Consider the following 23,061-nt stretch of genomic DNA (forward strand, 5'->3'; position numbering starts at 1 on the left):
GATTTTTTTAATATCCGATTCTAATAACTCTGAAGAATGACAAACACGAAATGTTATTGGCCCGACTATCAATTTTCCGAAATGACATTGTTAATTCTGAAATATGACATTCGGCAAACTAAACTTCGTCACAGTATATATATATATATATATATAAGCTGAAGCAGTATGTGTGTGTGTGTGTGTGTGTGTGTGTGTGTGTGTGTGTGTGTGTGCGTGCGTGCGTGCGTGCGTGCGTGCGCGTGCGCGTGGGGGTGTGGGGTGTGGTGGTGTGTGTGTGTGTGTGTGTGTGTGTGTGTGTGTGTGGGGGCGTGGGCGGCGTGCGTGCGTGTGTGTGTGTGTACTTCATGGTTTCAATAATCGAAATCTTGAATCTCGAATCAATATTAATCAATTTAGGTACTTTGACCTGTATAGGTTAGGTTAGAATTGCGTCAAGGTGCGAAGTGCCTTAACTGCGCGAAATAGGAGCTTCGCGAAGCGGAGCACCGTCGACCTTGTGTCACATTGTTGAAAATGAATCACAATTACTACTGTTTTAGGCCAATCTAACCTGCATAGCTTACGTTAATACGTTGGGATTTATTATTGATCGGTGTAATTATATTCAGAATTTTGAAATTCGGTATTTTAGTAATCGAAATTAGTATTTATGACATTTCGGATTATTATTGAGTCGGACTTCTTATTGTTCGGTGTATTAAAGTTCGGAATTTCAAAAATCGTAATTTTAAACCTTAGATATTTGCTGCAGCTGCAAGTGATTGGGAGTGGGCTAGACTTGGAAGCAAGAAAATCCAAAATACATTTATTATTTTTTATTGATATATCAACATAAGAGACCTTTATCATATAATCTTTATAATAATATATAAAGACAAATACAAATCAAATTATTATACAGGTGAGACCAAATATATTTTTAAAATGGATTTCACTTAGGAAGGTTGACTGAGGGCAGTTTTCTAAACTGAAGTGGCAGTAAGGTTAGGTTTACCAACATTTCTTGGGCGAATATAGTATTTTTCAGTCAAAAATATAAAAATATAGTACACTGGATGAAAATATTTTACTTGGAATAAAAACTTTCGAGAAGAGGAGAGATGTTTGGTATTTAATAAAAATTAAAACTAGTATAAATTGTATGGGATCGGCCGAAATTTTCGCGTATTTTTGCGTACTATACATTTCTTCACCAGTCAAATTAGTCACATAAATAAAAATCCATTTTAAGTGATGATAATGATAACTAGGGGATAAAGGAACAAAATTACACCATGTATTTGAGATATAAATTCATGTTTCAATCGCTAACAAAGACTAAACGTAATATCACTAAGTATATGCAAATAGTAATAAAATTTTGCACAAATTCCATACGTTAATTAATATAATTACTTTTCAATCGATCTAATTTTCATTGGTGTGAGATGTTTATAAAATGTTAGGAAACGTCTACTACCATTCATATTGCTACGACTCGAGGCCTATTCCTTACTCGAAATTGTCAAAATTCCAGATATGTTAGTACTGAACAAGATACCTGAGATTTTAGGCCTTACATGTGATGTCAAGTTATAAAGCTACACGCGAATGATTATTTATAACATATTGCAGACGGATGTCGGAATTGCTTGTTGGCCAACTAAACGATGTGTGTGTTTAGTCAGTAACAGCACGCATATACCATACTTATAATAATCTCATTCATGCTACAGGACAATAGTCCTTCAAATGCTGGAAATAACCAGTCAATAGTCTTTATATATGCAATACGGTAGATATATACATCAGACTTGGTATGTTGGCTTAGGGGTCTTGCGACCGGGACCCCTTCTTTTCGCGCTGCCATTGAATAATCCGCTCTTTTAAATCCGTAGCTGCAAAAAATAATAATTATTGAGCCAACAGTTAAAAATAAACAATTGACAAGATTTCATATTTCTAAGACTATAATTTGATTCGTTCTCTGTATTCTGTTTGGAAAGTGAAAAACGCTGATATTTTTAAAATTTCGCTACAACTATTAATTAATTTATTACAATTTTTTTAAGATGTGCTTATTCTAAAAGCGCATAACTCCAAAACTACGACACAATAGAACCATTACTTTTGTCTAGTCTCTTAAAAAAAAGATCACGTAAATCTGACGTAGACGTTGCATAGAGACAATATCAAAATTATGACAGCTCCTTTTTCTGGTGATAAAGGCAAAGGAAACATATCTATTCTGTTGTAGTGTTGGCAAATTCAGGCATATTTTTAAAATTTTTGTATTTTTTTTTAATATGGAGAAATCAATTATAATAAATATTTTCCCATGTTCTCAAAACTCTTTCGATTCCTGTAGTAATTAACAGATGTTAAAAAAATGAAATCTTGTCAATTGGGTACATTCCTGGGTAAAAAGGCGTCGGTCATTTTTTTAAACTGACTGACTTAATTTTTTTTCTTAATCTATACTCAACGCCGTATTTAGATTCCAAAAAAGTTACCAAAGATGGTCGAATGTCACTGTCACAAGTGTCATTGTAATTGTGAATTGTGTTTTTATTTAGACCTTAAATGGGTACCGGCAACAGAAAAGTTATCAGGAAACAAAAATTCAAGAACGAAAATTACCACGAGTATAGAAAGCATTCGATCAATCCAAACGTCAGGCCATACTACGAAGTGCAAAATTCGAACTTTGTAACTCGCATCGCGCTGACGCTTATAACAAGTCAGAGGGACAATACGATACGAACTTCAATTTTCGAATTTCGTGGTAGCCCCCCAGATGCCGAATGAAGTGACAATTGGAGATTATCATGGTGCCTGTGGCCTATAGTGTTTACCATAGTTTTCCATACATGATTTGTTGTCAATATTTTTATGTGCATATCAAAAATATTTCTAAATAGTACCTATGTACGCAAATTATGAGATTAATAGTATCCAAATGTTGTTTAAACCTGAAGTATTACCACTGTAATATAAACTTTTCTTCTACAAAACAGTTTCAACCAAATATCTGTTGGTGAAATTAATATTAACATTAATTTATTTATTTATGCAGTTGCATTTAATTTTAGCTTTACAATTATATGTAAATAAATTACTTATGTAAATTATTTAGAAAAGTTAAAACTTACCGATGCAAAACTTTTTCATTTTATTGGCAACACATGAGTAGTTTTTTTTTTTGGAATCTATATATGGCGTTGAGTATGCCTATTTTATTTGGTTTTGAGTGAAGTGACACATACCTGGGCGAAGCTGGTCTTCTGTGAGCGGCTGTCGGTTGAACGGGTCTGTGGAACTGTTTAGTAGATGCCGCAAGATCACCGATCTGTCCATAACCTTCGGAAGTACGGACATAATGAAATAACATTCAGATTTTTTTATTTCAGAAAAATGCCAAGATAGTTACATTTAGCCACTAGTTAATATAAGCCAGACGATCGTAATTTTGTGAGTCGTGAGCCGCGTAATTTCTGCTGCATTCGGTTTTATACAAAGCACAGAATAGATAATAGTAGAAAAGTCCTGTTTGTGTCACAGGGCGACTCAAAATTAATTTTGTATGAAACCAAAAGCATACGACCAAAACACGCGAGTCACAACTTAAAAAAATACGCTAGTCTGGGTTCAACTTCAGCCTTAATGTTTCACTGCCTCATTTAATTTTTCTTCTGAATTTTTATACTATTTAAATAGTCTCTCATGCTCTGTTTAATGTATAAACTTTACACTGTAAATGATGTAAAAGTCAGGTGACGATACCTTCCCGGACGGCAGCAGCACAGGGTCAGTCATAAGGGTGTCCATCAGAGGATCCCTAAACTCTTCGGGCGCGTCCGCAAACTCATCACTCTTTTGCTGATTCGATACTGTAATATAAAACTTTATGTTAGGGATTTTTTTGCACTATTTTGATAGTTGTAATTGCTATAAAATTATCGTACATAGCGCGCTTTTATGTAACTTTCATTCATCGTATGTGTAAAGAATTTTCTTCTTTCTTTCTTTCATTAAGAAATCTCCTGACTGGTTAGATCATTTCCCCAAAATCGTTATTTCCTTGTAGCAAAATTTCCATTTGCGTTTTTTCCCAAATGCTTTTATTCCCAATATGCTTTTTTACTGAAGCTTATTTTCACAGTAGCGTTTTTTCCCAATCAGAGTCGACACAGTAACTTACTACCTACTTTGTGTAGTTTTGGCCCTTCGGGCTGAAGCTAACTTAACATAACATAAACCTACCTATGTTTCTGCGTCGATTCTGATTTGGGAAAAAACGCGAATGGAAATTTTGCTACTAGAAAATAACGATTTAGGAGAAATGATTTTCCAACGAGTTTGATAGAGTGATTTGTTGTATACATTTCGGATAGATACGAGGTCGAGAAAGTAGATGGTCGATATGTGCAGAAATAAGAGTCAGCGCCACATTCCTTGCCCCTATATAACTGTCACAGCGTAGTTACCTGCGATCTGGTACGCGTTCTGCGCAAGCGCGAGGAAGCGCTCGATCTCGCCGCGCGACTTTATGTTGGCCTTGCCGAGCCGTAGCGCTGCTTCCTCGAACAGCTCCTTGCGGAAGGATCTCTGCGCCAAAAACCAGAGTCACATGGTGTTGATATAGGTTTAAAAGAGTAGGATATAGCTTAATTTTTAATCTTAATAATTCAGTCCATCCATCTTGAGCACTTGTGTCACGTCAATATCATTCGTCAAGTATGTGAACTTTACAAGTTTGCTTTTAACAATAATATTATGTATATTTTAATAACATAGTATATTTTTTCGATTTTGCTAAAAAGTGGATAACCAGGTAGTCTCTAACAATGAGCAAAGCCATATGTTAAAGTTAACAATATCTGACACTGTTCCAAACTATATGGAAAATGAAATGATTGTTTATGGTATTTTTTTATTCTTTTTCTGTCCTTCAAATGAAATGTGTTGACTTTTGTAATTCTAAATTGATCCGTTCAATAAACGTGATTTGATTTTCTATAAAACTAAATTTTCTTTATTTGTTCCGCATATTCAATCAAAGTGCCCATAGCACAAGGTCTATAACCAAATATCGTGCAGAACAGACACAACAACGCGTGCATATCTGCCAGTAGGACGTATCTGATACGTTTGCAAACTGCGCTGTAGCAGATATTAATACAGGGGACCCGAGGCGTGCATTGAGGGTAGGCAGCTGCGGTGGGCTGGCGCGCAAACTACCAGCGTAGGCACCTGGAATGAGGGCTACTGTTTTCGCGCCACTGTAGACAAAGGTCCTGCCTGAAGTATAGTGGTTAGTTAGCTCGAGCATGCCACAGTGTTGCGTAGTCCCGTTTTGTTCGGAAAAAAGGGAGGACAAAAGTTTCCGAAAGACAAAACTTTCTCGAAACAAAGACATTAATTGCCCCGTAACGCATATTTGCCATAATTAATTTCAAGCATTGCAAAATATTCACAAAATTATTCTAATTATAAATAAACCCGCGCAGCTCACCCAAAAACAATGACATTTGACATATCGGAGACCTCTCGCTACACTAGCGCCTCTAGCGGCGAATTAATACGCGATAGCCCTCATTGACCCAATGCATGGCAACGTAGGTGACTGTGCGCGGGTGTACGGGCGTCGTGGTTACCTCGTCGGCGGCGAGCGCGGCGTGGAAGGGCGGCGAGTCGAGGTGCAGATAGATGTCGACCAGCTGGCTCAGCAGCCGCCGCGGCTCCCACCCGTACTTCTCCGGCCGCCGGACCTGCGCACACACGCGTCGCACTGGACTACAGATCCGAATATATTATGACGGCGGAAGCATTCTACACTTCCACTGAACGTAGATATAGTTAACGAGTTTAGTTTTAATTTTATTTACATTATCATCACTTACAGCAGCAGCAGTTTTGTAGCAGTGCATAAAAATAAAAGTACCTAACCTAGTAAGTGAACAATTGTTTCCACTGTTGCTATTTCATCTCCTAGCAATCGAAGTGAAAAGCAGACTGTAAAACACTAGCCTTAAACCCATTTTGACCGCGCCGTGTCAATCCACCCTCGCTGTACCGACTCGGGTGGCTATATGAAGTATGAACGTCTCTGGTAAAATGGCTCGTTTTATGCTTTGGTTGTATTATCTAGTATTTGGTTTCAAAATGTACCTTGAGGTTCTTGCACTTGGGCCCGCAGAGCTGCTGCAGGTTGAAGTTGAGCATGGAGGCCAGGCGCTCGGCCAGCTCCGCGCGCAGGAACGGCTCCTTGATCTCCACCGTCAGGTACTCCAACATGTCCACGGTCTCCCTGCGGACGCCACGCGCCGTTTAACACTTCACACTATCGGCTCTATTTTTTTTGTAGCTTGTAATGTCCTACTGGTGGGCAAAGGCCTCTTTTTTTCCCCGCCACTACATCCTGCCAATCGAGCTGAAAAACACTCAGGTCGTCCCGCCATCTCCTCATCGTCCATGCAAAAACTAGGTCAATTTACTTTGATGGAACTGACATGTACGTTCATTAATCAAAGTTCTATAATAAATTACTTAACTTCATTATATTTAAAAAAATATGAATATAAAAGTGCAACCCGATCGCGCACCGCGCCGCGTCAAGTGTCGGCGTCACAGTAAACGCGAGTGCGAGGTGTTACCTGGCGAGCGTGAGGTAGGAGCGGCACTGCCGCTCGTCCTGCGCCAGCGCGCGCGCGCGGGCCTCCACGGCCGCGCCGCTCGCCGCGCTCTCTTGGGCCTCGTGGATGCGTTTCAGGTACTGCAACATACAATACAATAAAAATAAATATTTATTGAACACCAACACATAGTAAGCAGTACAGAAAACACGGGTGTAGGTAGGTGGTGCCACCAGATTTGAGGTCACGCACACAAGAACATGTCACGTAATCACAAAAATCAGTTTATCCCAATTATCTCGATTTCTAAAGCTTCAGTGACGTTAACATTTAATTAAAATTGTAGGGCATAAACCGTTCTTGAGATAAAAGTCAGAGAGCCTGCAGCGCTTATTCATACTCACTGATATTATTCGAATGAAATTTAAAATATAAATGTTGTGACTTTACCGTGAGACACTCGTCCAGCAGGAAAGTGGTGTCGTTCATCAGCATATTGATGAATTTAACGAACTGTCGCCCCGACCGTGACTCCTTCACAATGGCCTGAACAAAACATTGATCTTTATAATAAAATAACAAAAACTGTATTCAATGACGTCGCACTACTCGCACTACACAGCGAAATTTGAAAAACTATAGTAGAGGATACGTTTAAGAACGACCCGCACTCATCCGATTAATCGAATATTTTATACTGAATTTAATAAAAAAATATTCATACTTTCGGTTGGTATTAAATTAATTCGCTAAATTCATGAGTGCGATGATAAAAAAAAATTTTTTTTTTTACTTGTCGCGTCTTAGATTCATTTATTTTATGAGCATTCCCACTGGAATTTAAATTTAACTGCTAGACCTAAGGGTTGTGACTATGATGCTGTAATTTTTAATGATAAAATAAATAAAACGTACTTGTTTGTGAATCGGCCTCTCCCACATTCCCTTAAGTATGATGCTTATGTGGAATCTGATGGTAAACTTATCGTAAAACTCAGTGCTCTGTCCGGTGGTCTCTATGTCCGTATAGAACTTCATCAGGGCGCTGGGTAGAGACGTCTGGGACATCGGGTGGTCCATGAACTTTTCGTAGACATTCTTCAGCTTCAATGGCACGGAGAGGTTGATCACGAATAGCACTTCGACTATCTTTGCAACCAAGTACGGATTCTTGATCAGATTTGAATGGCAAATGGCGCTCAATAGCCAGGTAATGATCGGGTCCTCTATGTAGTCTGCTACTATTTGAGGTACGTATCTGGAATGAGAGTTAAAGATTTACTTTCAATTACTTGTGTAACGCTACTAACGATACAGATTTTCTGAAATGACGGACAATTTTTCAACCCTTGGTGACAAGCAACATTTAAGCGCTCGGTTATTTTATGCGATAAACGCTGCGTTTGACGCACATCAATTTTGTATCAGATAATCTATGCGCTTGCCGCTGCGCTCACCGCGTAAGACAATGTTTGGTTATAAGATTATCTCATGCAAAATTGATGTGCGTCAAACGCATTGCGTTTAACGCAGCGTTTATCGCATAAAACAACCGAGCGTTTTAGTGCACAGAATCTGTATGAAAACAAGAATGGCCACTGTGTTGTCTGATAACACGTCACCATAATCTTAACTGGGAGGATTTTCAAAATTAAATATACAGTTTTTATCCATTCAATAAGCTCTAAATAACGATATCCCGTTCGATGCGGCAGGTAATTTTCCTCTGGCTGTATGAAAGGATAATACACTTAATTTTTTTTAACTTTGTATGAGTAAAAAGAGTACGAGTGTAGTTCGTGCAACCTTATCTCTGTACTACCTGACAGACACGTTTAGGCCTCAGTTTGAACCCTTCGGGTACGTAATCTAAAGCTACAATAGGCAGACAACTAAATCCGACTCACATTTGCGTCAAATGAAACTCCAAGTCAAAGCTAGGTAACAATACTCACTGCACAGCGAACAGCATGAACTCGGCGACGTCTTCGACGTACCACTCCGGCAGCGCGCGGAAGGCGGCGGCGGCGGAGGGGGCCGGGGGGGCCGGGGGGGCCGCCCGCGCCGCCTCCAGCTGCGCCGTGAGCAGCGCGCACACGCTCGCGTAGAACTGCAAGCTGCGGCGCATCAGCTCGTTGTCCAGGAGAGCTGTCTCCGCGCATTGCTTTGACCTGCCAATTATGATCATAGACATTATGAGGGAGAGAAGGCATACTTATATCGATGGGTTATTTTTATGATGGTTAAATGTGATGCCGTCTCCGTCTATTCGAACAAAACAAATAGAGACGGCACCACATTTAACCGTCAGTTAACACTAATCAATGGATGGTGAAACAGCCCCTTAGTCTTGTAACGTTTATGGGTTAGGGGTCTGATTGTTATTGTCACCGGATTCGTTGCTGAAACAGGGACTGAAAAAAGAGCAATTTAATAATAGCTACGTCCTTCGCTGGGTGAACGCAAAAGGCATAAGTAAAAATATGAAAATAACTAGCCCTTTCGATCCCGGCTGATACGATCGTGTGCGGATTTGAATTTTGACATGGATTGTACATAAAGTCCAAGGGCTAGTAATGGACTGTTACAGTCCAATCATTACAATCCATTTAATAATTATTTTAATATTTTGACTTACCTATGCCACTTTTGCTCTCATTAGCGAATACAGTCTTTACCATTACCATAAGGGCACACGAGGACCGAGCCCAGAGCCCCCTAGCTCAGCCCCCCCCCCTCCTGAAAGGCGTATATATCTTTTCCTATTTTATTCCGACAAAAAGTTGTAATAAAAGCTAGTATCCTTAATCATATTTATGCGTGTATATTTGATTTTGTGTGTAGCATATTCACAGCAGAGAAAATGTATCACTTTCTTTAATTTCCAAAAAGGCCCCAAGTTCTAGGGCCCCCCGCATGAACTAAGACGCCTGCCTGTACCAGCCACCAGCTTACCAAAGGAAGTCATACTGAATGGTTAAGTGTGCACTGACCGGTGTAGCCTCTTGATCTGCCGCCTCCAGCGCCTCAGCAGCTCGCGGTTGCGGAAAGCCGAGAAACTGTTCCGCCACTGCGGCTCCGCAGCCATCAACTCCTCTATCACCTTCTGCAGGTCGCGGAACGCTCTGCCATCGACAAAACAAAATGTCCGTAAAAGTTGACACTATTCTTTACATATCAGAAGGTGAAGTGCATAGTTTATGGTCAGCGAAAAATTAAAAAGTTAAAAAGATTGCAGGCGCGCTAGCTCGACAATAATGAATTAGCGCGCCTGCAATCAGTCACATTTTTTTTTAAAGTTAAAAAGGCCATGGAAATGTTGGCACAAGTCAGATATTTTGTTGGAACTCCGGACTTTTTCTATTGGGTCTGAAATAGCTTGTGGTGTTTTCGGTGGAAAAATACACCTGCAGTTTATTTTTAATGAAAAAAGGCGGGAAAGCATAAGAAAAATATTGGAATAAAATTAAATTTTATAATATATTTTGAGAAAAAGTTTATTCTATTTCAGAATTATTCACCATTTTTGAGAAAAGCTTTATATTAGTCTTGGCTGGAATAGCAATTGCCTACTTCCAGGCCACGACAATAATCTACTATTACCAGAGTGATACAATACATACAATAATATGACTGACGCCATAGTTTGCTATTTCATAAAATATACAGGCAGGAATTTCACAGGCATGTATTGCTTGCCTAAAGTTCTGATGTCTCTGGGTAAACTTTTCATATACCATCATTATTCGAGTTTCTGTTATGCTTTAGTTCGAAAGCAGTTCCTGGGATTCACTTTTAACTACCACGTGCTTCGTGAGAAAATTTACTGGAGACGTAAACCGTTAATTTTTAGGGATCCGTATCCAAAATGGAAAAAACGGATTCGTTATAGTTTTGCCATGTCTGTCTGTCTGTCCGTCCGCGGCTTTCAGAGGCTATCAATGCTAAAAAGCTGTAATTTTGCACGTGATGTAATATAAACAGTTTTTTGACAATTCACGAAAAGTATATATGATTAATTCAATTAAATTCATTTCCATAACAGTTTACATTGTGTCGGATATTAAAAACTGTGACATATAGCCTCATAATATATGATTAGTGGTTAAGGTAGGCAGGCCAGGAGACCTCCATGCAATTTTGAAGCAGTAAACTGTCCTCAATGACCGAGCCATATGATTAAGTAGCGTACCTTATTCTGCGCTGATGCGTGTGTAGCGCGGGGATCAGGGCCACATGATGCATATGCAGCGTCAGAAACCAGCACACGGTCTGGAACTTTGCTTCCGGCCATTTGTGTGCTGGATCCTTGTCTGCAGAAAAGAAATATACATTACTAGCTTTTGCCCGCGGCTTCGTCCGCGTGGAATTCGGTTGTCGCGCGCTGTTCCCTCGGGAACTGTGCACATTTCCGGGATAAAAAGTAGCCTATGTCACTTTCTGGCCCATAAACTATCTCTATGCCAAAAATCATGTCGAACTACGGACAAACATACAAACACACACACTTTCGCATTTATAATTTTACCAGCCGATACCTACATAGCTACTTAATGTTTTGCCCTATGGTCCAATGCGACCGGTCGAAGCCCGTTTAAAAAAATAAATAAAAAAACTTACTAAGAGCGTCGATCCAATCCTGTGCCTCCTGCGCGGTGAAATACAGACGTGTCTCGTCGCGCACGTTGGCCCACGAGTCGGGCTGAAAAGCGTAGAGGGGGTACACTCGTTCGAGCTTGATGCGGACGGATAGCAGCTGAAGCACCGAACACACGTTCAGCATGAAGCCGTCACCTGGAACCATACCATAATAATAAATAAATAAATAACAATAAGACGATGGCGGGACGATTTGGACCGCTTCCAGCCACACGATTCGGCCAAAAGTAGGGACGAGTGGAAGAAAAAAGGGGAGGCTTTGCCCAGCAGTGGGACACACTAACGGTTAAGTAAAAAAAAAATTACGTATCACGAGCGAGACACTTGACGCTAATTGACCAACGGATAAATATTTAAATAGACAGATAAGATATATATATGGGACAATCAACTTTTTCTTGTTTGTTATTGTCCCGTTGTCCAAGAGACAACAGTGACAGAGTTTCTTAAAAAAAACTGCTTTGACATATGCGACTAATATGCTTAGGAGATAGTCTATAAAATAATAAGCTTATAACTATGACAAAAATGTATACTCGATGAATTTTAACCACAGAAAACATATAGAAACTCGTGGTTTTAAAGAGTTGTCCAAGGGACGTAACCATGGCATTAAATCAGGATAAATGTATTCGATAAAGTGACGAAACGGTCGACAGCAGACATATTTAAGAGCGTTTATAGCTGCTGAGCTGGCAACGTTGCATTATTGTTAGTTTTTCTCGATTAAGTATTTCATAAAAATTTAATGAAAATTAAAAATGTTTTCTGATAGAACACTTCTTAATATATAAGTTAATGTGTCTACACCAATAATTATTCGAGATAAACTTTTATATTCTTCTATAACGAATAATTATTGGAGTAGACACATTAACTTATATATTAAGAAGTGTTCTATCAGACAACATTATTAATTTTCATTCAATTTTTACGGAATAATCGAGAAAAACTATCAAAAATGCAACATTGCCAGCTCAGCAGGTATAAACGCTTTTAAGGCTGTCGTATGTGATAATTTCATGTGGTTGATATGGTACCGTATGACTTTGTGTTTTTAAAAATTAAAAACTTAATAATAATATGTGTACAACCAGATCAACCAGTACCGTTACATTAAAAGCTACACACGCGCATTTGATCTTGTAGAATTAGGTAAAAAAAAACAGCTGTAAAAATGTTCAAAAACTTCACGCATAGTATAAACTACTTACGAACAGTGAATGAAGTGATGCAACTCAAACTCATAATATTTTATAATTTGATTTTGATTCTCAATATGCAAGTTAATTGATAATTAATACGTTTTGTCATTACGTTTGTTCTGCACTGACGCACGACACGGTTTAAAGCAAATCCCCAAAACCGTTGTCCACGTTGCATAAACAATGGCTTTGTTTACATGCATCTTATTTTGGTTTCATACACAAGGTAAAATTTAAATTTGTCTGGTCTGATTTCAAGACGATTGCAAGCATCAGTGCAAGTTGCGAGGAATGACAGTGCCATTTAAGGACGAGATCGTGAATCACAGACGTTTAACAATGCCCGGAATGGTATCGAATAAGTACGAACCGAATAATCAAGCGTCTCAAGGCGATCGCCACAATAAAACGCAAGGTAAAAGCTCGGACGCCAATTTCTAATCCCGAGATTTGCGACGCGTAGTTAACAATCGGTGACACTTATTTTCGTCTCTAACAACAGATAAACAAAAATATTTGCTCAAAAATCCATAGAACTAATGAGTCAATCTGGACGCAGGGAAGTAAATAAATTGGAGCTGCGCCAATACAAAATTGTCTAATAGACGCAATCGAGGTGAGCGACATTTCGGCGAAACATAAATCTATTTTCGCCAGTCATTAAACACGCTTTTGTTTATATTATCCGAACACGCAGGGCGTAGTACTACTGCTCCCAAATTAGTCTCTGTCATGTGCAGAGAGCATGCATGCATTCATTTTTAATACGAATAAAAATGACATTCATAAGTCTATGTTAAGACTTAAACCTTTTTCCTCAACTGAGCAGACGCTGCGTAAACATATAAATTAGATACGTAGACACTTTTGGACTACATAAACAGCTGTACTTAATTTTTAAGGTAATGCTAATAAATAATACAGCTATCTTTTGCTCCCACGTGTGGCGGAACACAGTTAGGTACTCTAAAAGTCAATGTCAAAGCACGTAAATTGGCGTCTGTTTCCATCCGCTGATTATCGTCTGCCAAGAACACACTTGCGGTCGCTGATGCTTTCAGGCTGTATTTTTAACAGCAAATAATGACACCTCTCAGCAACTGCGTAGCGGAGTTATTGCCAGAGGTAGAAAAAAAAATGTTTGTTGTATTTTTTCCGAATGATCGCGTTCCGTGAAAACGGACATTGCTCCTCGGCATAACTGAGAAAGGCAATAAGGGAAGGTGATTTTTTGCTGACTGAGTATGTGGGCGTGAATTATCACTTGACACATTTGGATAGGCACGATTAAGTTAAAAATTTGTTGAATTAGTGACCTGAATGCGCTGTTGGTCGTCCATCTCGGGTTAACTAAAGAACTTAGCTGATGCGAACGTGTAGACGCTTACTTAAAATTAAGTCGCTTAAAATAGAGTTAAAATTTAGTTAACTTAGAAGATTCCGAACAAAATACAAAATTCATAGAAAAATATTGCTACATTTTATCGTAATGGCTACGGAACCCTATCTTAGGAGTGTCCGACACTATCTTGACCTTTTTTTTTTAATTTTCATCAAGTAGGTACACTGAACTCACCGGCCAAAGACCGCTCATCCGTCTGTAGCTGTGCTCGGCGTTCATTCCTTTGCAGTAGTGCGGCGAAGTAATTCAGGAAGGGTTCCCTCGCGTCCTGGCAGAGCAAGATGTTGTGGCAAATGTTATGCAACGTGTTCCGACTCGCTTCTACTTCCCGCTGGAGCGCGAACGCGAGGCTGCGGTCGCCGGAACCAGTCGCGAACAAACGCTCCGCCAGCCGGGGGTTTTCTTCCGCGAATAGAGATACCTAAATGAACAGACACGTTTAAATCTGATATTGAGAGTTAACATCGGAGTTGCAGCGCTCCGTCACCCAATATACAGTACAACCAGAAAGTTAACGTCGCTCGCGGCTCGTCGGTTTTCTTCGTTTTCCTGAAGATTCGAATAAGGAAGAAAAAGAAAATCGATCTTTTGTTTCTAGTTCTACACGACATTAACAAACTAGTAAGTGAGATAGAGTATCTTTTCCCACTGATATTATAGACGTGATTCTAATCTCTTCGGCAGTTGTCACTCGATAATGTCCCGTGTCTACCGCCTTTAAAAAAACTTAAAATAAAACTAGAACACTATTAAGTAACTTAAATTTCAACAGTCAATGTCAATAATTTAAGGAAATAAAGCACCAAGTCATCAGGTCGACTGAATAATTTACATGACATGACATGACATTATTTATTATACAATTGGTAGGTAATTGATGTACATACATTACAAATAATAAGCAGTGTAGAGTGATTAGACCCGTTTACACTATTTCAAGCGGCAAAAACAATAATATTTTCATTGCTAAACTCTTTTTTTTAAATAATTTTGAGGAAGAATGTTGTTTTCGGTATTTTTTATTTTGTCCAATATTGCATTGTTACTGATGGAGCTCTATTCTAAGATGTACGAAGTTAAATTGGACAGTTAAAAGTGTTGATCTGTTAGTTACAAGTGAAGGTAATGTTTTATTTAAAGGCATCAAGAGCCGCTTGAGTTAAGTGATCATCGGTAAAGTGAAAATATATTTGTGTTTTATCTAAATAAATTTGATTGAACAAAAATTGTATTGCATTTACGAGAAAGTTTGTGAAAGATATATGGATGTTTGAATGTATTTTACTCTATCACGCCTGCACGACGAATTTGGATAAAATTTGGACACTTAGGATATTTTTTTTCCCGGAATACTGCATAGTACCTACCCGCGGGATAGCAATAAACGAATTCTCCACAAACGAAGTCACGGGCAACAGCAGGTAAACTCTATTTTATAAGGAATGTTAGAAATAATCATGCGTATATATATTTCCATTTCACCATAAAAATCAAGTAATCCTCGTCTTCTTGAGTATTTAAAAGTGTTAAATTTTTAACTGATTCTTCTGTAACATTGTGAGAAACATTTATAAGGGCTTCCGCTAACTCGCGCGGGAGCACCGGCTTGGCGTGCTTGTGTCATGTCATCTAGAGCATCAGAGCCATAGAGCCATAGTCATATAGAGCAGCGTTGCGTAAGGCGGGTCTCTGCTCCATTGAAACCTATCGCAACAACACCGCGCGAGTTAGCGTAGGTCCTAAAAGCGATCGACTCACAGCAAAGAAGGGTCCGAGGAAGCTGACGCGCGCGATCTCCCGTCCGGGCGAGGTGGAGACCGCGTCGGGGCACAGCGAGGGCAGCCGCGCGATCAGCTCGCAGACGGGACGCTGCGCGTGGCGCGCGCCCGCTCGCAGCTCGCACAGCGACCGCAGCGCGCGCAGCGCCGGCGACACGCACGTGCGCATCTCCGATCGGATGCCCATCAGCAGCGGCACGAACACCTGCCCACAACGTTACACGTTTCATACCCACCAGTGGCGCGGTGTCAATATTTTGGTTTGGCAACCCACGGAGCGTGAATATAGCATCATTATGGTGATCGAGTCTTTGGGTCATATCCAATTGGGTCATAGCCTGGCAGTTAGTGACATAAGTATACAAATTTAGGCGGGGGATCGAATTGTTACGACGCCCCGCCACTGATACCCACCTTCCATCGCACTTTACTAGCGTCGCTATCATCTGAGCTCTGGGGCCATAAAACCACGTTTTGAACCTCTCACTCGCTCTTGAGAGGTTATCGGATGTCTCGCTCGCAATAGCTTAAGCTACTGCAAAATGCGAACAAGAGATCCGATAACCTCTCAAGCGCGAGCGAGAGGTAGCGACGTTTAGGCTTAGGTTGCCTAAATCGCTCGCTGACTCCGTAAGAACTCAGTTTAACTTACATCGAACTTCTCTGAAGGTGATTTAAGTTAAACTGAGTCAACGCGGAGTCTGTTCCGCTCGCGGTGGTGGGTATACGATCTGGTTTATACTCAAATATCTTCGCTTGCATAAATTGCATACGCCAATATGGTGACATCTCTCGAAATTACTAATTACTTGCAGTGTAGCATTGGCTTGTTCGACTGTCGAGGGAAACCACTCACGTCACGGCGTGACAGGGTAATGACTGCATTAAGGTCACCGGAAAACGATGGATGCAGGAAACGTACTAAACAACGTTAGCCGTGAAAATGTTTAGAAATAGTACATCAATAAACGCCCGCTGGTTGAAAATACCATCAACCACTTATAATACCGAAAAAAAAAAAAACTTACCTCTTCAAAAACTTCTTTTTCCAAGTACGTAGCGGTCAATAAATCTTGTATGAGGCCGATCGGCGCGTTCCCGATCAACTGATACGGCAGCAGCGGCGATTTTCTACACTTCTCCAGGTCAAACTTATCTCGCAACACTAGCACTAAATGATTCACGAGTAAAGTTTTTAAAAGTTGTAATAGATCACACAGAGGAGGCTCTGAACTTTTCTTTGGATGTTCTTTCTCGTAAATTTTAATGTTATTGTAGAATCTAAGTATGTAACTGACGGCGAGACCTTGCGTGGGGATTGTTTTGGGCATGGGCAGAGCGGGCGACGGGCATCCAGCCTTGTCTGCATCTGCCTCTGATGATAAAGTTCCACCGCCAGTCAAAGTGTCATCGCTGCAGTCCTCATTCAGTCTTTTGGAAATTTCGGAGACCGCGATCAGTTTTTGGTTCAAAGGGTCCGCGCCATTAGTTATCTGCGTTATCACGTCCATGAGAGCTACGGATGCTAATTCGTCTAGACTTAATTTAGGGTTGTCCAATAAGGAAGCTGCGACTGATGGTACGTAAATACCGCCTGAAACAAAACACTCTTGTTTTCACGTCTCTTACTCAACACAACAGTAAACAATTAAAGAGCAGTATTCTGAGTGTAGATAAACAAGTAATATGTTCCCATCAGCATCATACTGCTTGTAACGATGAACGTTGATATTGCTCTACAACTTAATTAGCACTTACCAGCACTATCTTCAGACCAGGAGACCTGTAGGATTCTGCCAAGAATGCTTCTCAACTGCTCTTCCGTCAACTCGGTGCAGCTTACTGTTCGCGACCGAGATATCTTACGCGCGGGCGACGCCGTCGAGTCGTTGTCTTCCACCTATGTACAGGAAAATACTCGTCAGATAAAATAAGGCCTGTCATTCATTGACTGCTCGGTCCATCTCAAATGAGTAAATAATGCATTGTTAACTCACGACTCAACGTACAGTCATCCACATTAACATAGCCACAGCGGGAAAGTGCAAAAATATCATACACGTGCCCCTAGAAATAGAGTCATATCAGATATTTATATGCACGCTTGGTTGTGTCAGATATTGGTGCTTGTGTGTGACTGTACATATCTATTCGTGTTACGGATTTGAAGGCTAAGTAAAGTGTGTTGGAACTCTGGGACAGGTGAACCAATTTAACACGTTGATTTGTATGGTAACAGAGCTGAACATAGAGAAGGCTCGTGCTGTGTGAGTGTGACCACGAGGAACGACTCGCCGCATGCCGCGCTAATATGTTGAAAAAAAAGCACGCTTGATCAAAACTATATTTATAGATTTAATCCGGTAAAAAAAACGCGTTTCGAACTAACAAATTTGATCAAGAAACGCGATCCATCATCATCATCATCCCAGCCTATATACGTCCCACTGCTGGGCACAGGCCTCCTCTCAGAACAAGAGGGCTTGGGCCATAGTTCCCACGCGGGCCCAGTGCGGATTGGGAACTTGGCACGCACCATTGAATCGCTTCGCAGGTTTGTGCAGGTTTCCTCACGATGTTTTCCTTCACCGCAAAGCTCGTGGTAAATTTCAAATGTAATTCCACACATGAATTTCGAAAAACTCTGAGGTGCGAGCCGGGGTTCGAACCACGACTCTCAGCTTGAGAGGCGATCCATTTCTAACGTAATCGGCTTAACGTGTATACATATCTGTTTACAGAGTCGTCTAGTCATCCACAGACCAAGGGATTTTTATGTTTGTCTGATTATTATGGTTCCAGTAAAAAAAACATAATGACAATAATTAAATATTTGAATACACGTTTGGCCTCTAATCGCATGACTTTGGGTGATGAATAGACTACTTTCACCGACAATTCCCATTTATTCCGCACTCATTTGAATCGAATTGACCCACATAACATGCTTTGAGCATTTTTTGAAATCTTTTTGTAATAATCGTGCAGGCGAGAAAGTGAACAATGAATAAATTATGTAATACGCCTACGATACGCGAATGCGGCCATTATTGTGACGTCACAACACGTTTCTCACGTAACAGAAGCTCTGTTGAGGTTTTACATGATACGTCCAACGAATACCTGCCCACTACAACTATTTACATCAGGGAGTCTAACATAAAGTCGATAGTCGATACATACATACAAGAGATATCTCTTTCTAACTATAGGTGTGTGCGTAAAGGACGAATGCATTATGTAGGTACGCGATAAACACTACTGTGTTAGGGCCGCAATTGAAGTTTTACACAATTATCGGTTTGTAATACAAATATTTCCATGTAAAGGGATAAAAGTTGTTAGGTACCCTGTATTTTTCATATAAAGAAGATTTAAATTTCGATTGAAGTAGTAGGTAGGTACATAATTAAATTTTTAAAGTTGAGTGTTTAATTATTTTTTAATTATTTACCTGCAGAAGAACACTGATGTAGTAATTAACTATTGATGAAAATACCTATTTACCTATCATCACTACTTTAAAAAAACTCGTATCACAAAATGGATCATTTTTATGAGTGCACTTTATGATCATAACGTCAAGGTTCAATTTCGTTGATGTATTGATTTTATATATAGATTTTTTCAAAATAGTGACGCTATATGACATGGCTAATTGGCTGTTAGTATAATACAACATTGATAAAGTTGCGAATCTACAAACTTTCGGAACACTTAGTGTACTTATAGACATTTATTAAGGTAGTATACCTAACCTAGTTTCGTATTTTTTCCAGAATATAAATTAATATACTTTTGTAAGTTACCAAAACTAATTGCGCCTATTTCTGAATGCCAAGCAACTTAATAATAAAAATAAATAAATAAATATCACGGGACAATTCACACCAATTGACCTAGTCCCAAAGTAAGCTTAGCAAAGCTTGTGTTATGGGTACTAAGCAACGGATAAATATAATTATATAGATAGATACCTACTTAAATACATAGTAAACACCCAAGACCCGAGAACAAACATACTTAACAACAAACTTAACAAGAGAAAAACATGTACAACGGCGAACTTATCCCTTAAAGCGATCTCTTCCAGTTAACCTTTGACCAACTGATAGGACATCGAAAACAAGAGTATTTGGGCACTACAATGGAATGCAATTTATGCTCAAAAATGGTTAAGAGAAGTCGCGACGCGTTTTGTCGCTTAATAAGCCTTTTCAAAGAGTTGGAAAAATATACTTATGCCATGAGCACGTTGCAAATGTCTACAGACGCAATGGCGTCGCTCGTAAAATAATTTATGAATGAGAATTTCGTGAATTCGATTTTATTGGAAAAGTCAAATGTATGATATTAGAGAACGAAAACTGAGGTTATTGTGTCATCTTCATTCATTTATTAGAATTAGACTTTATTATTTTTATTTACTGTAGCCACTGTAGGTACTACTTTGTCGTGTTTAATAAAGAATATTTATTTGAATTGTACTCTGTAATATATCATTTTTAGTTTCGCCATGTCTTTCTGTCTATCTGTCCGACCTCGGCTTTGCTCAGGGTCTATCAATGCTAGAAAGCTGTCATTTTGCATGAATATATATGTAAACTATGCATGACAAAATGGTACAACAAAAATTTCAAAAATCATTTTTTTAGAGTACCTCCCAAAGACGTAAAGTGGGGACGATTTTTTATTTCTCATCCAACCTTGTAGTGTTTTTCGATTCAGTGATTTGTTTGCAAAATATTCAACTTTAAAGTGCAAATATTCATTAAAAACGAGCGTCCCCCCCCTCTAAAATCTAAGCCGGTGGGTCAAAAAATTAGAAAAAAATCAGGATGGTAGTAAGTATATCACACTTACAAGGAAAACTATAAGTTTTCTTGAGAATTATTAGTAGTTTAAGAGTAAATAATCCCAAATATGAAACTGTAAACGATTTACCTTTATTTTTAATAAACCTTTTTTACTTTACTTTAAATAGCAGTCTAATGTATAACATATACCTAAACATGGAATATTCCGTACAAAACACGAAATCCTTAGAAAATATTACTTAATTTTTTCGTAATGGCTACGGAACCCTATTTCGGGCGTGTCCGACAGGCTCATTTTAATGACCTATTTCTATTTTTATAGCTTCACTACCCAATACTACCTAATTGATGGTTACATAGTTCTCAGCATGGATTTATATTTACCTAAAACTTTACCATATATATACAAACATACAAAATCTTTTGGATAAAACACATAAAAGATCTGACCCTCAGGATTACTAATACTGGTTTAAATTAATGATTTAACCTGAGGGTTTATACAAACTAAAAAGGCAGCAAAAAACAATTTGTAATAATATTGTATAGTATTTCTATGATGGAAAACTAAGTAATTTTTTGCTACATAAGTCAATTTTCCTTTACTCACATCCTATTAAATTTTATGACTCAATGTCTACAGGAACTACTTATGCTTAGGTTTTAGTATAAAATAGACTATTGTTTTTTACATCTTATTATGAACTATTGTCATATCTAATGAACTGTTTATCTTGTGGGTAGATTACACAAATTATAAGATCAGAAATGGAATCATTCAAGAAATAATTGTCAGTAAATGACAGCTACGAGATGAGTTTGTCATTTGCAGTATTGAATCAAATTATAAAATAAACAAAAAAATTAATGCTCAAGATACTAAAACAAAGAGTATCCCTTGTACAAAAGTCTCTTACCTCCATGGCTTCCTGTTGTTGCTCTGACTGCGAATTTCGTTCCGAGACATCATCAACTTCCATGGAAAGGGATCGCCGTGAGCAGCTTGGTGAGGCATTGCTAGGCCGTGGCCGCACTGGAGAGGGCTCCACAAACTGTGCAGGGGATATCGACCGTGATGTGCTATCTTCCCTAGTAGGACCCTGCTCTGTACCTCCCACTGTAGGCTGTGGGAAACTGCCCACTCTCACCGAACCACAACTAACTAAGGTATCATCCCCCATAGAGTCAAAACTATACTGCCTTGTCTGCGAGAGATCTGTCATTTTTGTGTCTGGCATTTCATCCAACAAATTACTGTCTGCTTTTTCTGTTACAATTAAGCCATCTGCTGGTATTTTGGTCTGGTCATCGGTTTTCACTTGTTCTGGATAATTTGGTTGTTTGTTAGCGTTGGCTATGTCGACAGGCGAGGCGGGCAGCGAGGGAGCGGGGCATGGCGCTGGAGAGAGCGCTGCAGGAGGCACGGAGGCTCCCGGGGCCGCGGGCGCCGCGCTGGGCGCGCTGGGAGCGCCCAGCGCCGCCAGCCGCGCCAGCCGCCGTCTCCGGATCTGCAACAACAGCATGACCCCTGCACCACGTGCGAAAAACAAACGCGCGCTATCGTAAAACGCCAACGCTTTGTTTTGTTACGAAATTAGACTTCCCATACGCACAACGCTGTTGCTCACTTGTAAGACAAATTTCACACTCACCTCCTCTTGACTTAGTTCACTCATTGTGGTGGACACTTATTTCAGCTATGAACACTATCGTAACCACAGTTTCCCTGAATTTATGAAAATGTATAACAAGAATGAATGATACGGAGCAAGCCACACAACGTCAAGCAGTCAGTCACCTCTCAGCTGAGCAGTACTGCCAGTTTTTGATTAATATTTACCCAAATGGCTTTACCAAAATGTAGAATGGCTAAGAATAAAAAATAAGACCCGAGTGCGTGAACACCAGGCCCTATACTACGAAGTGCAAAACTCGAACTTCGTATCTTGCCGTCCCGCTGATGCTTATGTCATTTAATACGCGAGTGAAAGGGGCGGTGCGATACGAACTACGATTTTCGAGTTTCGTAGTAGCCCCTCTGGGTCTCATGGATATATTTAAAGTTTCCGGACCGAATATTTATATTTGAAGTTAAAGATTTCAAAATTGAATTTGAATTATTATTATTTAAATTATTAGGCAGGCAGTTGTAAGCAACTGCGTATCCTGTATTGATTAATAGGTACTTAAGTATTATTTATTCATTAATTTCATAATAATTGCCACTTGATTGATTTTTTTTGGGCTCGACAGGCCTGATATGTACCTATTAAGCTACAATACGGTAAGTATTGAACTATTTTTCGTTTATTTTATGTTTGTTTGCTGTTTCTAAAATCTTTTTCTGCGTTCCCCAGAAACTTTTCACTTTCCAGCATAAGAATAGGCACACTTATTTTTTTGCAACGTGAAAATGTTTTACGCATACCTTCCGGCGTATAGAGAAAAGTGAGGCTTTGAGAAGAATACCCACTAAAATAAAATAAAAACACAAATTGGCGTTTATTCACTCTGCCGTTCTGGAACTTCCACTTGTGTCTGTTACGCTTTCACGCCTAAACCGCTAAACCGATTTTGATGAAA

The 23,061-nt window shown here is 39.4% G+C and overlaps 1 protein-coding gene across 1 annotated transcript; it reads right to left on the minus strand.

Annotated features, from left to right (window-relative positions):
- Nucleotides 1-803: 803 nt before the first annotated feature.
- Ube4B (Ubiquitination factor E4B) lies at nt 804-22,316 on the minus strand. The gene is made up of 19 exons (XM_074105172.1): nt 22,131-22,316; nt 21,396-21,986; nt 17,420-17,561; nt 16,690-17,255; nt 15,642-15,866; nt 14,058-14,304; nt 11,238-11,411; nt 10,810-10,930; nt 9,611-9,742; nt 8,573-8,788; nt 7,533-7,875; nt 7,068-7,163; nt 6,639-6,757; nt 6,154-6,292; nt 5,640-5,753; nt 4,470-4,590; nt 3,766-3,872; nt 3,249-3,342; nt 804-1,880 (listed from the first exon to the last, which is right to left on the minus strand). Exons 1-19 carry the CDS (start codon nt 22,152-22,154, stop codon nt 1,810-1,812), a joined length of 3,642 nt encoding a protein of 1,213 aa, XP_073961273.1. The 5' UTR covers nt 22,155-22,316; the 3' UTR covers nt 804-1,809.
- Between the last annotated feature and the right edge of the window lie 745 nt (nt 22,317-23,061).

The sequence above is a fragment of the Choristoneura fumiferana genome, chromosome 23, assembly GCF_025370935.1.
Source record: "Choristoneura fumiferana chromosome 23, NRCan_CFum_1, whole genome shotgun sequence".
NCBI classification, from domain to species: domain Eukaryota; kingdom Metazoa; phylum Arthropoda; class Insecta; order Lepidoptera; family Tortricidae; genus Choristoneura; species Choristoneura fumiferana.